Genomic DNA, 14,474 nt, shown 5'->3' with positions numbered 1-14,474 from the left:
TTGCGTAATCCCATTTTTGCGGTTTTTCGGTCAGGGTGAAGGTCAAGGTTCTCGTTCATAGGGATTTTAAATTTCCCGGCCATGCTTCAGCATGCAAAGGGGGTCAACGTGTCTATAGCAATGCTTTGCGCAGATATCACTCCCGAAGCTTTGCTTATGCAGGACTTCGTGTCTTTTCGGCAGCTACCGTTCGCAAATAACTTCTCGGCCGGCAGTTTGGCTGACAAGCTCAGAGGCATGTATTATCTACTTTGTTTCTGTAGTCACAATCGCTTGTCCACGAATTTTTCGGTCGGCTTCCGCTGCCTCTTTCAGCAAGCTCGTTGTTATTCAAGTAATTTGGCGCGACTAATCTGTCCTCGAGCTTGGGTATGGGCCATGTGTTCCTATGCTGGTATTGGTCAGGTGCGGATGACCATCTGTATACACCAGTAAAATATTGGCGTTGCACTTTTTGTTCAACCCTCCTGCGCCCGTGTCATGTTTTCTGTTGTCGTGGGATTGTGTTTGAGCAGCCACAGCCCTATGAACTTTCCATACTTGATTCACACATGCGCAGGCTGGTTTTGTTGCGAACGAGGCTAGGCCGCAGAGCCTGTAGCAACACCAGCTGCGCGCACATCGCGTCGAATTTTTGTAAACATCCGGCCGAGGTGGAATCAAAGCTCTTGGATCAGCTCATCACATCTTAGTCGAGGGATTCTTATAGACTTTAAGGATAATTGTACCAAGTTATTTTTCTTTTGTGCCCTGTTCCTAATATTTGTGGTTGTGTCCTTGATATGGAACGTCGTATGCGGTCATTCACTCAGTCGCACTGTTTAAATACCTCAGTCTGCACAACAAGCAAAACTGCTCTTAGTCGAGGTTCAGAAGCCATTTACGCTCTCTAACGTAGACTCACAGTGATCGGCAGAGGAGAGCGCCATCCCATCCTCTCGTCTAGTATGTGTGCGGTGAGTTTGCAAGCTGTTTCGGGAATGCGAGAGATTGCCTTGCCGCAGTGCACTCGTATTGCCCGATGTCCACACAATGTTGATTTTCCAGTAGGGTGGACTTCGAAAAATATTTACTTCTAATTTGTTACTTCTTACTCCTTAATTTTACTTCTTCTTAATAACAACTTCCTTCTCTCTCTCTCTCTCTCTCTCTCTCTCTCTCTCTCTCTCTCTCTCTCTCTCTCTCTCTCTCTCTCTCTCTCTCTCTCTCTCTCTCTCTCTCTCTCTCTCTCTCTCTTTCTCCGGGGGTTCTAGTGCCTGCTAACGCGGTCCACGTTGTGAGAGATGGGAAAGGCTGCGGACGAAACGACCCGGGCCTGCCAGTCATGGAGAATTTTCAGCGGCAAGTTCAGAAATCCGTGTGAGGAGCAACAGCCGGGCTCCGACGAAGGGAGATGACCCGCCGCGGTGGCCCAGTGGCTAAGGCGTTGCGCTGCTGAGCCCGAGGTCGCGGGTTCGATTCCCGGCTGCGGCGGCCGCTTTTCTGATGGAGGCGAAAAGCAAAAACGCCCGTGTGTACGAGATTTCGGCGCACGTTAAAGATCCCCAGGTGGTCAAAATTAATCCGGAGCCCTCCACTACGGCGCGCCTCATCGCCCGCGTTGCGTCGGCGCGTTAAACCCTACAATCAATCCAATCAATCAATCCGACGAAGGGAGAGGGGCCGAAAGTTCTGCTGTTTCTCGAGCCTTGCACCATTAGTGCAAGCTACGCCTATTTTTCGGCGCCGTCTTGGATACAGCTTCTCTCAGTAACCATCGGCAGTCCCCTGAGAGTCGGTGATGATTACAACGCTATTGGCTACAATCGCTTCTTTCGCTTGCGGCGGGAGCGAGGCTGTAATGGTAATTGTGTAGTGAAGATCCTGGACGTTGAAGTGAACACGGTGATCCGTCACTTCTTCCCTCTTCGCGTTGTAAGCAGCGTCAGTGTAGACTGTAGCCGGTCTTCAAGGGCTCTCGAAAACCGTATACATGGGGAAACTGCGGATGCCTGTTTAACGAGGCCACGTTGAAATGTTTTCTCATATTGGGAGGTGCATCAGCCGCGTATAGCACAAATTGTTTCAGCCTCTGTGGCGTTAGTGTGGCTAAGAGAGCTCTACTCGTTGGGTATGTATAAGGCGGGACATGACTTTGAGATTACGGATTTTGGAAAAACCCTTGCCTTACAGTCGAATAAATACGGTATGTGGAAAGCATCCTGCGATTACTGGGAACGCCCCCGGAAACGAGGCTCATGATACCGGCTCCCGCAATTCCTACACCATTTTGCTTCATGGCAGAGCTGTCTCACCATTACACCACCGCCTGAGAACAAATGGTCGCAATAACTCACCAAGGACGTAGAAGTAATTATGTAAAAGAAGGCCACTGAGGAGTAGGTTATGAATGTATTAAGAATGACCCATTCTTACCTAACTTTGCTGCTCAAACGTTACGAAACCAATGTAAAAATATATAACAACGTACTGTGCAACATATTCAAACCTAAACTAAAAATCTACCTACGCAGTGTTCGCTGATCTGATCGCTGGGAAACACCGAAGTGAACGGCTTACGGTAAACAAATACCTTCAACTGCGGTTTTATTTGAATGTGTATAAAGCTCCTAATGTACCATCTGCTTCATGTATGTGAATTTTATGTCGCCTTATTTGTGTAGAAAGAAAGTTGAAGTGGTGGCAGTTAGGAGCGGCGGCTCTTGCCTGCTTATCTTCGTCCAGTAGGGTGTAACACCTTGTATACAATGCTGCTGATGTACCATCTGTCTCGTGTAAGAGAATTTTATGTTGCACCATGTCTATAAGACAGCTAATCAACCATGTGTTACGTGTATGTAAATTTTATGTCTTGATTATCTTGAAGGTCTGTTCTCGTTGCACCTGTTCTGTATAGGAACCGTAGACACCATCAGGCTCGTTTTTTGGCTTTGTGTTGGGATAAACTGGATTGATCTGATTTGATTTACGAGATCTTGGAATGCAGAAGTTAAGAAAATAAACTTCTTTTCCCGCCCTTTTAACATATCTCACCTTGAATTCTTCTTTACGATGTCTTCGGCATCTAGGAATGTGTCCGGCAGTTCGACACCAAGAGTTTCCGGCAGGAAAGCGGTCAGGGTGGCGCTCACAATGCCAGCTGAGGCAAGCAGCGCAGAAGCAATGTATACCGAACTCTGCTTCTTCTGTAAGAGGATCGAGATGCGTGTTTTTCGGGGTAAGTGAGTGAGTCCGCAGAAAAGCCACTATTTAAGGTATTTCGTAGTTGAACGTGTATCCCATTAATGAATCGACAACGCGTTAAGAAGCGATAATCTTGTATGTCTTAGCAGATAGCTTGATCTGCACATGTCATTTCGTTAGAACAGGGGGCGGTCCCAAGTCTTCTTTGAAATTTCGTTGAGTGTATGCCCGCAGTAACGCAATAGCCGAAATAGAAAGTGAAGGTTTCCTTTATAACGACCAGGCAAACATTCAAACAGCTTTCTGTAGTTATTGCAAGATGTTTTTCCGTCATGACGTCGGCAGGGAGAAGATGGCGTATAGTCTATTTAAGCAAAAATTTACGCGATTGCTGCCCTGTTTGGAGAAACATTTTTCCGAATACCTAGAAATTGATATTGCTGTAGATGAGGTAAGGCAAGCTATAGACGAGTTTAGTCTAGGCAAGACGCCCAGCCGTGATAATCTCAGCTCAGCCTTCTATAAAAGTTTAAGGATGATGTTAGCCCAGTGCTATGCAAGTCTTATCACCATGGAACGCTTCCGCCTTCCTTTCTGGTGCCCCACACTGTGCTCATTTCGAAATCAGAAGATGAGGCCAGGCTGAAGCAAATTTCAGGGTACCGCCCCATTAGTCTGACTAACGTCGACTATAAGACTAATGAAAGTGCTTTCCAGCCGAATGCAGACCGTCATAAAGGAGATTGTGGGACCGCTCCAGACATAAGCGATAAATTGGCGGTGAATCGTCACTAACATTCAGACGGTCCAAAGGGTTCTCGAGTGTTGTGACAGTTTGTAAGGTGCCGTAGCAGTGTTCCAGATAGATTTGGAAAAGGCGTTTCACCAGGCGTTTCTTCTTTTTGCTTGTGATGTATGTACTTTTACACTATTATAGCAACTAAATACCTGCGTTTGTCAATTCTGTAGTTTTCCATAGACGCAAGGCGTGGTGTACGGTTGGTCAGTTTTTCCGATGTTATTGTACGTGTTTCCGTCGTTATTTTCAAACTTGTTTATATTTGTCTTCGCTTTGTGGAGGAGGTGTAACTATTCATATTGATCATTTCGTAAGTTATTTACATATTTTATTTTTTATTTTTTTATGTTTGACCTTTTTTATTTCTATCAATTAGCTCTATTTCCGCTAGTACGAGTACATTTGTTAACCCTGGGAATTATGAATTTTTCATAGCGTTACATGGTTGGTCTCTTTTCAGCCTCTTTGATTCCTGTTAACTTCATTCTTTTCCAGGGTGACTTTATTTTTGGGCTTCGTAGGGGGGGAGTTATACAATGTGCATATTTTTGATTTGATGAATGTTATGTTTTTGGTCTTGTATGTTTTGGTTATTTTACGTTAATTCTGTTTGACGGAATATGTCCATCTTCGCTATAATAACGATAATTGTCTTACCACCTCCAATAATGAATTTTGATGCAAAAGCACAGCGTTACACGGCTAACTCTAGCTTTGGAAGGTACGCAAGAATGAATGCTAGGCATTAAAAAAACGTTGAGTAAGTGGCTGGAATCCGCGGTTGTAGCATCGACACGACAATATGACGTTTTGTATTTTGAGGGTCACTACTTTGTAGATTAAGAGGTTCTACGTCTGCACGTGATTACTTAAAATTATCAACACGAGGGAGACCCTCAGCACAGCTCTACCAAGTTTGGGTCCCCTTGTGCACGTGACTGGTCAGTGTTCAGAAAGAGAGAAGGCTTTAAGCGAAAGTCTGTATACTCACTATTAGGTTCATAAAAGGAGACAGTACTCCTCCCATACGGCCAATTGTGAAGCATGCTGCAAATCCAAACCCGCGTGCAGCGGTCGGATACAGTTCCATGGTCCAGACCCACCTGACAGACCCAGACAGGATAAGGAACAAACGGCCAGCCATGGTGAGCGCCAAACCAACATAAGGTGTCCCTGTGAAGTGGAGGAACAAAAAATTCGCAGAAATAGTGTAATCCATTGTTGGCATTATTTGCGAAATAGGCAGCTAAGAGCGGTCTTCTTGATCTTCTCACCACAGTCAGATTAGAGTTTAAAGTTCATAGCAAAGTAAACCATCCGGTATACATCGCAAAACGCAGCAAGAGCCACACACCTCAGCACTAGACGAGGCGTGAGGCTTGACAAAACTTGCCTACACGCGATAAGCCAGAAAGAACAAGCTAAGGAAAAAGCAATCAACTGTAATTAGACAGAGAGCAAAGCGGAGCCAAACTAGAGAAACTTCACGAACTATGAGCAGTAAGGGCTCAACTGCCTTCTGACTTAACTTTAGAAAAAAGTGTTTGTTAATTGCTAAAAAAAGCCTCGCTTCCTTTACGTAAAATGAGAAAAAAAGTTTTTGCTAATTGCTAAAAAATCCCGGGCCATCTCCACTAACATTACACCTGTAGAGGGTCGAAGCATACAGTCTGAGCACGAGGTCGCGGGTTCGATTCCCGGCCGCGGCGGCCGCTTTTCTGATGGAGGCGAAAAGCAAAAACGCCCGTGTGTACGAGATTTCGGCGCACGTTAAAGATCCCCAGGTGGTCAAAATGAATCCGGAGCCCTCCACTACGGCGCGCCTCATCGCCTGCGTTGCGTCGGCGCGTTAAACCCTACAATCAAATCAATCATTGAAGCATACAGTGTATAAGTGAGTGAGTGAAAAACTTTATTAAACGAGAGGCCATGGGGCCTTGGGGGTAGCAAGGATGAGGGGAAAGGAGGAAGGTCACAACTCGCACAATGAACACAGTTGCAGTCTTGGGGTCCTAATCACAAAATGAACACATTAAAGTCAGTCAGTGGCACCAAAATGCACAGTTCACAATTAAATGTACAGTTCACACTGTAGACAATGCGGTCCACACTGAAAACAGTGCACGCTGCAGACAGTTCACATTGTAGGCAGAACGGGGAAGTCTTCCAGGCCGTTACACCAATTTGTAGAGTCCCTTTTCAAGGGCGTACTCGGTGATTGCTTCTAGTGTGGTGGGATTGTCACAGACCCGACTAACATGTTCCTGTTCAGTCACAGGAGCGGGACCTAGGGTTAAAAGCTGGTGGCGATTACGGTAGAATAATGAACAAAGCCAAATTAAGTGATAAATACTTGGTGTGCCTTCACGACTGCAGTGTATTCTTGGTGCCTTGGGGGTTTTGCCAACTGAGATGAAACAGTTGCAAACTAGAGGCATACAGCTTTGCTGTAAAAATCTCGTGTCATTGAAGCACGAAGCGTTCCAGAGTGAAGCGTAAACGAGTGTCCCGGTGCTTTTTTTTAAAGGAGCCATGAAGAGAAAACACAAGTTTGGTTCATTCGAAAGATTGCCTCGTTAGAACCATAACGACACCACTTATAACGCAAACTTCGCTCAAATAAGCTACATACTTAGGAAAAAAGGAAATGACCATGCGACCCACCAGCTCAATTTCCGCAACAGAACCTATGATGTCACTCGAGAATGCTCTGCGATTGGCGGAGGCCGGCAAAAGCAAACGCATGTTAGGCAGGGCTTACAGTTTGCATAGCGAGCTAAATGCCCGTGAAACATACTGCACATTCTTTTAATGACAAAGAACGGTGGAATAAACGGTTGAAGTTCCGAACGAACACGGAAGCGTGTATGCCAGTGCGTACGAAACTACCGCCAGCCGAACTCGACATCTCGCCGTCGCCACCGTCGCGCAGACAAATTTTCGGGTACAAGGCTCTTCGGGGCCAACGAACCATCCCAGCACGCACAGTCGCGACCTTGCTTGGTATCGTAATCTCTTCACAGGAGGTTGGCCGTCATATCGCCAACCAGCAAAGGTAAAAATAGAAACAAGGGGAGTAAGGAACACAGAGCAGCAACGAGATAGTGCCACTCGTCGCACAGGTTTCGGTATGGAGGTCGTGTTGGCTTGCTGCTGTCGTTACGAGCTCGTTTACAGTTTACAACCACTGAAAACTTAAGTTTTTTCTAGTACTTCACAATGAAATTTCGTTGCTGTGTTTTGAAATGCCCATGTAGTACGGGCAAATCGTCGAGGGAGTGCGACATCCCCGCCGGTGAGATCTCCTTTCATGTGCTGGCCAACGACGAACCTCGGCGAAGCAAGTGGCTACGTTTTGTGAACTTTGCAAACGGAGGAGAAAGAGAGCTAAAGGAAGTACGAGTGTGCTCGCTTCATTTTCGAGGAAGTGATTACGGCAGCGACCCGGACATGCTGGCGCTCGTTGCCGACTTCGTAAAAGCGCTCTGACCTTGGGGAAAAAAATTGCCGTACACACCGCGCATTGACGCTGGAATCTTTCTGGTCGGAGCAGAGAGCTCGAGCGAACGGCTTTCCATACACGATACCAGCCAACTGGCATAAGCGATACTGCTACTGAAATTGAAAATACGGCACATACGTACCAGTCTGTATTCGTCCGTCGCGACGGGGCTGACGAGGCAGCGGTGCCGACGGCTGGGCGTTCGTCTGTTGTGGCTATCGCGGAATGGTCACTTTCCCGTCCACCGCGTATCCCACAAATCTTGCCGCTCGTGCAGTTAGAAGCATTGAGCGTTCAAGTGGTGTGAGGTTGTTAAATGCAAGCCCGAACTCCTCGGCGAGAGTTTTGTTCTCCGGATCAGGCGATTCCATGACTAGGGCTGCGGGTGCACTAGGTTTTACTAGTATTTTTAAAATGGCCGCCGTCTCGGTCGACTCCCGCGTGTGGGTGCTATATGGAGTCGACATACTAAGTATCTATTTCATGAACCGGCTCGTATGACGCCATTTTTCACGTGACGAAATGTGCAATTTTAGCGGGAGATTTAAAATTTTGGCTTAAATTGCCTTATTTCTCAGTGAATAAAGCATCATTTGCTTCCGGGAAAGCGCTTGGGGAACTATGAAACACCTAATCTTTCGAATAAAACAAACTTTTGTTTTCTCTTCATGGCTCCTTTAAATACGATAGTCTTTCTTGGGCTAATTAAACCCAGAACTTTTAGTCTGTATGTATGTCTGTCTGTCTGTCTTTCTGTGACTCAATTCAGCCAACCGGCCAAATTAAAACAACGCCTGCGCAATAGTCTTATATAGTCGCAGCCGGTGTAATGTTCATACTTGTCAACATTGTAGAAGAAAACAAGACATTACGCAAATATAACACAACAAATTATTACACAAGCGATATTTGCAGTGTTCCTTTATAAAAAATCACAGATGTTTGATTTTGCGAAATTAAATACTTCATCCAATGGAGATACAAAATTCGCCGTCTCCCTGCTGTCGCCCGCGCCACTATAGCTTCTAGCGGCATTTCAAGAAATCAAGCCGCAATAGTACGAAAGATTCCACTACATAGGTTCCACGTTCTGCTTGGAACGCACGTGGAGTAGGGCAACGTGGTTCTATAAACGTTGAAGTAGGGCGCCTCGATTCACGCGCGTCTCCGCCGTGCGGCAGCGCTGGCATCGAAGCACCATGGAGCAGTGGGACGAGGTATATTTAAATTCATTTAAGCGAATCTTTGGCGTCTTTACCTTGGGAGGAGCGCGACGCAAGAGGAACAACATCACAGGTGAGCGAGATAGCGAAAGGAGGCATTTACTTTGCAAATGTCGATAAAGACTATCTTCTTTTGTCGACATTTGCAACTAAAGGAGCAGATACGCGACCAATTTTTGGAAACGATAATCATTGGACATCACGTTGTAGCGGCGTACGCTATGACGTGTCTTTTTAGTTCTGAGCAAGTGTTGGCACGATTACGGCGAACGCTGGAGATTTTTTTTTTTTTTGCCAATCTTGACGAAATCTCCTTAAGTGGGTGTTAACAAACGTGCGCTGGGGACGCTGGGCGATCGCCTCGTGGCACGCACACCTGAACGTTCGCCGTTTTCTTGGTTTTTTTAACTGACGGGTGGTCGCCGCAATCTTGGCCAATCTTCCTAAGTTGGTATTGTTACGAATCGGCCAGCGCCGCCGTACTTTCCCGCATCACTCCTCGGCTGTGCGGCGAAGCCACTGCGTGCGCCTTCGAAAACAGGCACCACCATGTCGGTGACAAGTTTCGACAAGCCCGGCTCAGGCGCTTCGCTTTCGGCGCATTTCGACACTTCGGCGGCTGCCGGCGAGGCTCGTCTCAACGCTCTTCAAGGACACAGAGGCCCCGTCGATCGCAACGGAGTCCTCCTCTCTCCCCTCTCTCGGACTCAACGTGCGCCAAGGCTACCGACCATCACGAACTCTAGAAAGAGTGTTGTGTGTGTCTGTGTTGTTGGCGTTTTGACCGTTACCGCTTTTGAGTATAAATAGACCCCCCGCAAGCGCTGTAAACCATTCCTGTTAGAGCAGCGATTCGATGCCGTCGCTCTGTTCGAGTCCTGCATTGTAACCTCGCCCGTCGGGGCATTGTTCTTTAGCTTCGGCTCACCTCTCGCTATGAGGTAAACAGTTGCGTTAGCCTACGGCTTCTGGACTTCTTCACGGCTGCAACAGCGTCTGGCCGCTCGCATCATACACGCTACCACTCGTATGTCGGAGGCCACGGAGCTCGGATCGGGTGCCCCCACTCGGTCGCAACAACTGGTTGGCAGCGGTCGGATGGCAACTTCGTAACACCTGGAGCCAGCGGTGCGAGACCCAACACCACGGACGTCAAGGCGGCTTCGGACTTCGCAGAATTCACGGCGGTCAATGGTGAGTGCGGGACTTTTCTTCACTGAGTTTTACCAGGCTTCTGAAGATAGCTGGTAGGGCGTGTGTTTTTGTCACGTGGGTTATTCCCGCAAAAACATTTTTGGAGCAGTGGGAAAGCAGTACTCTGGACCGGCCATGAATTTGAAGGCGTTGAAAAAACCGCAGTTGTTGGAGCTTGCGAAAGAGTTGCGCTTGGATGTGACGGACGCGCTGAGAAAGCCAGAGCTGATACAGGCTATACTTGTTGTTGGGGCTGACGATGACGAGCTGTCTGAGTGCATTGAGGTGATCAATGGCAGGGAGACCGCTAAACGTCAGGCTGCAGAGGCTGAGCGCCAGCGTGGGGAACGCGAGGAAAGAAACCGACAACAGGAACTCGAGAGGCAGAAACAGGAACGCGAGTAAATAAAACAACAGGAGCTCGAGAGGCAGAAAAAGGAACGCGAGGATAGAAGGCGAGAACAGGAGTGACGGCATGAGCTGGAAATGAAGCGTCTAGACGTCGAGGCGTCTCGACCTAGGCGCGAGAGTGACAGCAGCGCGCCAAGCGTGCAGTCTGCGGCGACTGAGCGACCTACGTTGCGAATGTGTGACCTAATGCGACCCTGCAAGGTAGGAGAAGACATCGGTCTTTTTTTGGTCAACTTCGAGCGTACGTGTGAGAGGGCCCAGTTTAGCCGAGACTCATGGGCGCAAAAGCTGCTTACGCTTTTGCCATGTGAGGCATCCGACGTGATGGCCCGCTTGCCAAAGGAGGAGGCGGAGGACTATGAGAAAGTAAAGTCTAGCCTCCTGCGTAAGTACAGGCTGTCAGCAGAGGCGTTTCGCCAGAAGTTCCGTGAAGCCGAGAAAGCTAGGGGCGAGTCGTACTCGGAGTTCGCCTACAAGCTGAGGGCTGATATGGAAGAGTGGCTCAAAGAGGCAAAGGCTTTCGGAGAGCACGACAAGGTAGTTGAGTGCTTCGGTCTTGAGCAGTTTTACCGTCGTCTACCAGAAAACCTGAGGCTATGGGTGCAAGATAGGCCAGGGGTAAATACTGTGGATCAGGCAGCTCAGCTAGCCGACGAGTTCGTCGCACGTCGAGGTGCGCAGGGGCCGAAAGATTGCCAAAAAGAGTTCAGGCCGAGGCCTGATAAGTCAGGGCCGAAAAGCAGAGCTCCCCAGGAAGACGGTGGAGCAAGGAAGTCGTTGTCGTGGATAGAGAAACTGGCCACGATAACGAAAAGAGGGCAGCAGACGCTGAGGAGCAGCGCAGAAAGAAAGCTTTTGAAACGCGCAGACAGGCTGCGTGTTACAACTGCGGCGTGACGGGATATTTCTCCGCTAGTTGCAAAAAAGGAAAGCTTGTCTTTCACGTGCTAGATGAGAGTGAGGACAGCAGGCAGTTTCTGGAGCCGTACGTACGTGAGCTTGTCGTCTACGGTAAACCGTGCCGAGTTCTTCGCGACTCCGCGGCGACGGTAGACATGGTCCACCCTTCGTATGTTGAACCGGATCAGCTAACGGGGCAGTGTGTTTGGGTGAAGCCAGCCAAACCCCACAATCAATCAAAAATCCCCAGAGTGCTTGCCACGTCCTGATGAAAGGCTCCCACGTTACTCTTCAGTACCACCAAAAAATCGTCGACATAGCGAAACACTTTTCGCTATGTGTTGAGGTCAAACGGGTCGATGCCTCAACACGCGCCTGCGGGAGCACCACAACAAAGTGCAGATAGGAAAGGAGGGCAATCTCGCAATTCATTGCCATGAGTGCGGCGAGTGTGAACCCTTGTTCGATGCATGCACTGTGCTATTTCTAGACTCTGATCAGCGCACGCGGGAGATTATCGAAGCAGCGGAAATGCAGAAGATTGGTGACTGCGTAAGCACGACGTCCTTATCTTTGACCTCGAAGGAGCTGGCCTTCTTGGATGGACGCTGCTGATTATGCCTGCATGACGAGGTGGTTTCGCATCCTTTCATGGTCACATCAGCGTGATAATCTTTCCTATTTATATGTTTTCGTGTTGTTAATATTCAGTTGTACGTTTGCGCTCGTCCGTGTCCCCTTGGTCTTTTGTCTTGCCTACTGCGCTCTACGGTGTTTAGATGGAATACCAACTATCTCGTACCCATACGTTGCTGTAAACCATTCCTGTTAGAGCAGCGATTCGATGCTGTCGCTCTGCTCGAGTCCTGCATTGTAACCTCGCCCGTCGGGGCATTGTTCTTTGGCTTCGGCTCACCTCTCGCTATGAAGTAAACAGTTGCGTTAGCCTACGGCTTCTGGCCTTCTTCACGGCTGCAACACCGGCTGGCCGCTCGCATCATACACGCTACCACTCGTATGTCGGAGGTCACGGAGCTCGGATCGGGTGCCCCCACTCGGTCGCAACAGTATGCTTGTCTGGGGCCCTATTCTCGACTGCATAAATTGCCAGCAATTCGCCATGTTTTTTTGAGCTAGCACGACGTAACCAATCAGTCACGTGCTGCACCTATAGCTATGACAACATGCAGTGTAATTTGACGATTCACTCATAAGGATCGCAAGCAAGGTATCAAGTATTGCACAATAAAGATATAAAAACACTTTGCATGTACAATAAAAATATGACGGTAGCTGAGGCTGACAAGAAAAACACATTTCTGCAGGTCAAAATTGGCGTCAACACCACAATGCGATCGAGTAGCGTTGATCCAAAATCGAGCGAAAGGCGCATTTCGCGCTAAGGAACATTAAACAATTTTTTTACCGGATCTATTTATTTCTTTCAATCGCTTTTAGTAACATAGTTGGGCTCTCTGCTTCAATGCAAGCTTTGCTGTGTTATCACCTTCCCACGCCGCCACGTTATCGTCATCTGCTATGTTACAAGTTCATGGCGTGATCAAAGAAAAAGACGGCCGCGATTATCGCTTGTGTGACACGTAAGAGCAGCAAAGCGCCGCGCCTGATAACCGCGGAGCGAACGGATGTCACCGATTCCTTCATTCGTCAAGCTCGATTTTAATCTACGCTGTAATGAACAAACGAGTCATTTTTCTTTGCTGTTTTTCTCTTGAGTTCGATCATGTGACCCAGCAGCTTACTAAGAGGTGCGTGGACAAATACCATGCATTGGGTTCTCTTTGTCATGAGTAGACTTGTACTGCCCTCTTATGTTGCGGTTACGCCAAACAAATAATTTTTATCTTATCGCCAAACATAAACGCAAACTACGGCACGGTATTTGTATGTTCGCTGATCTATGACTTGGAAACAGTCGAAACAATGAATCCTTCATGTAGAAAACATGCTTTAACCGCGCGTCATGCGAAACTTCGCCTTCTGCAAATTCGCGGACATTTCGGGGCGCTGAAAGCCGGGGCAATTGTTCGCCCTATTTTGCTTGTATTTTGCGACAAAAACCGCCGCCATTTTCAAGCTGTTACGTGACATTACGTCACTTTTGGGCAGGCTGAAGTTACTGATGTGTGACGTAATCGTTGACGCCAACTGTTTAAATTACGCCACGCCTGCTCAGCCAATCACAGAGAGGGTGTGTATTACAAGCAGTATTGTTGTTGAATAGCAAAGACAGGCTTACGATGTCATGTCCGGTGCATTTAGTCTAGTTTTTCATTTCCTGCCAAGAATAATGCGCTTTCAGCAAAGTGAAATAAGGCAAACTTTAGAACTGGTGCCCGTAAACGTCATGAAACATCAAAGTGACGACAGCACACACAACTGCTTTGTCAACCGGAAGCACGTGACCAAAATTGAAAGCCAATCAGAAAAGACTTCCGGCAAATTGCCGGCTAACATGGCAAGTTTCCGGCAATTTGTGCGGTCGAGAATAGGTACCCTGGACAAACTTGCGCATGGGACGCTCGGCGGTCTCCGCGAGGCACGCACGCACGAGCGCTAGTCATTCTCCTGGTCTTGTTAACTGCCGGGCGGTCGCTCCGAGGCACGCTCGTACCTGCGGGCGTTCGGCTATTTCTTGGTATTTTGAACTGCGGACACGCAGAATGGCGATTTGCTAAACAGCTACGCTGTTAAAGAATTCTGATGCTGTAGTTCCGTCTACGATCCATGCGCGTCATGAGCTACTGGCTTTGGATTTTGAGTGTTGAGCTGTCGGCCCACATGCATGTGCGCCGCGTTAAATACGGCTGTCATTTTTTACAACAAGGTCGAGAACTGGGCTAGCAGGTAAACATTCTTTATGATGCCTGTCTTATACACTTCTTTTTTTAATGTCCCCACCTCTCAGTGGCATCATCAGTGGCACGTTGATGAAAGTGAGGTTTCGGATGCCACGGTGAACGTATTTCAGACGGCAATGAAACACAAAATTGTCCGCTCGCCCGACAGTGTTAATTATCTCCGTCTGTCTACATTGCCACAAAGCAAAAGCAGTTGGATGTCAAATAACGGATTCTAATGGAGCTAACAAGACAAATAACCAGCCCCGAAATATCATTTTACTCAACTGGCTCGTGTGCATACCGCCATCCCGCAATGCAAAATGTAATTTTTACGCCGCGTGACGTCATAGCTACGCCATAATTTGTCGGTAAAATGGTATTCCACAGCTCATGAACAC

General features: G+C 47.9%; 1 protein-coding gene across 1 annotated transcript in view; it reads right to left on the bottom strand.

Annotated features, from left to right (window-relative positions):
• LOC144137663 (solute carrier family 22 member 1-like) overlaps positions 1 to 14,474 on the bottom strand; it is a 72,008-nt gene that overhangs the window by 1,183 nt on the left and 56,351 nt on the right. Inside the window, exons 7-8 of the mRNA XM_077669595.1 lie at positions 4,974 to 5,155; positions 3,034 to 3,185 (exon numbers count right to left, since the gene is read on the bottom strand). Coding sequence (XP_077525721.1) covers positions 3,034 to 3,185; positions 4,974 to 5,155 — 334 coding nt within the window. The remainder of the gene's footprint in view (positions 1 to 3,033; positions 3,186 to 4,973; positions 5,156 to 14,474) is intronic.

This window comes from Haemaphysalis longicornis, unplaced genomic scaffold (assembly GCF_048455015.1).
Source record: "Haemaphysalis longicornis isolate Haplotype H1 unplaced genomic scaffold, Haemaphysalis longicornis Haplotype H1 scaffold_43, whole genome shotgun sequence".
NCBI lineage: Eukaryota > Metazoa > Arthropoda > Arachnida > Ixodida > Ixodidae > Haemaphysalis > Haemaphysalis longicornis.
The sequence above is the reverse complement of the archived record's forward strand: the minus strand, read 5'-3'. Positions and strand labels throughout refer to the sequence as shown.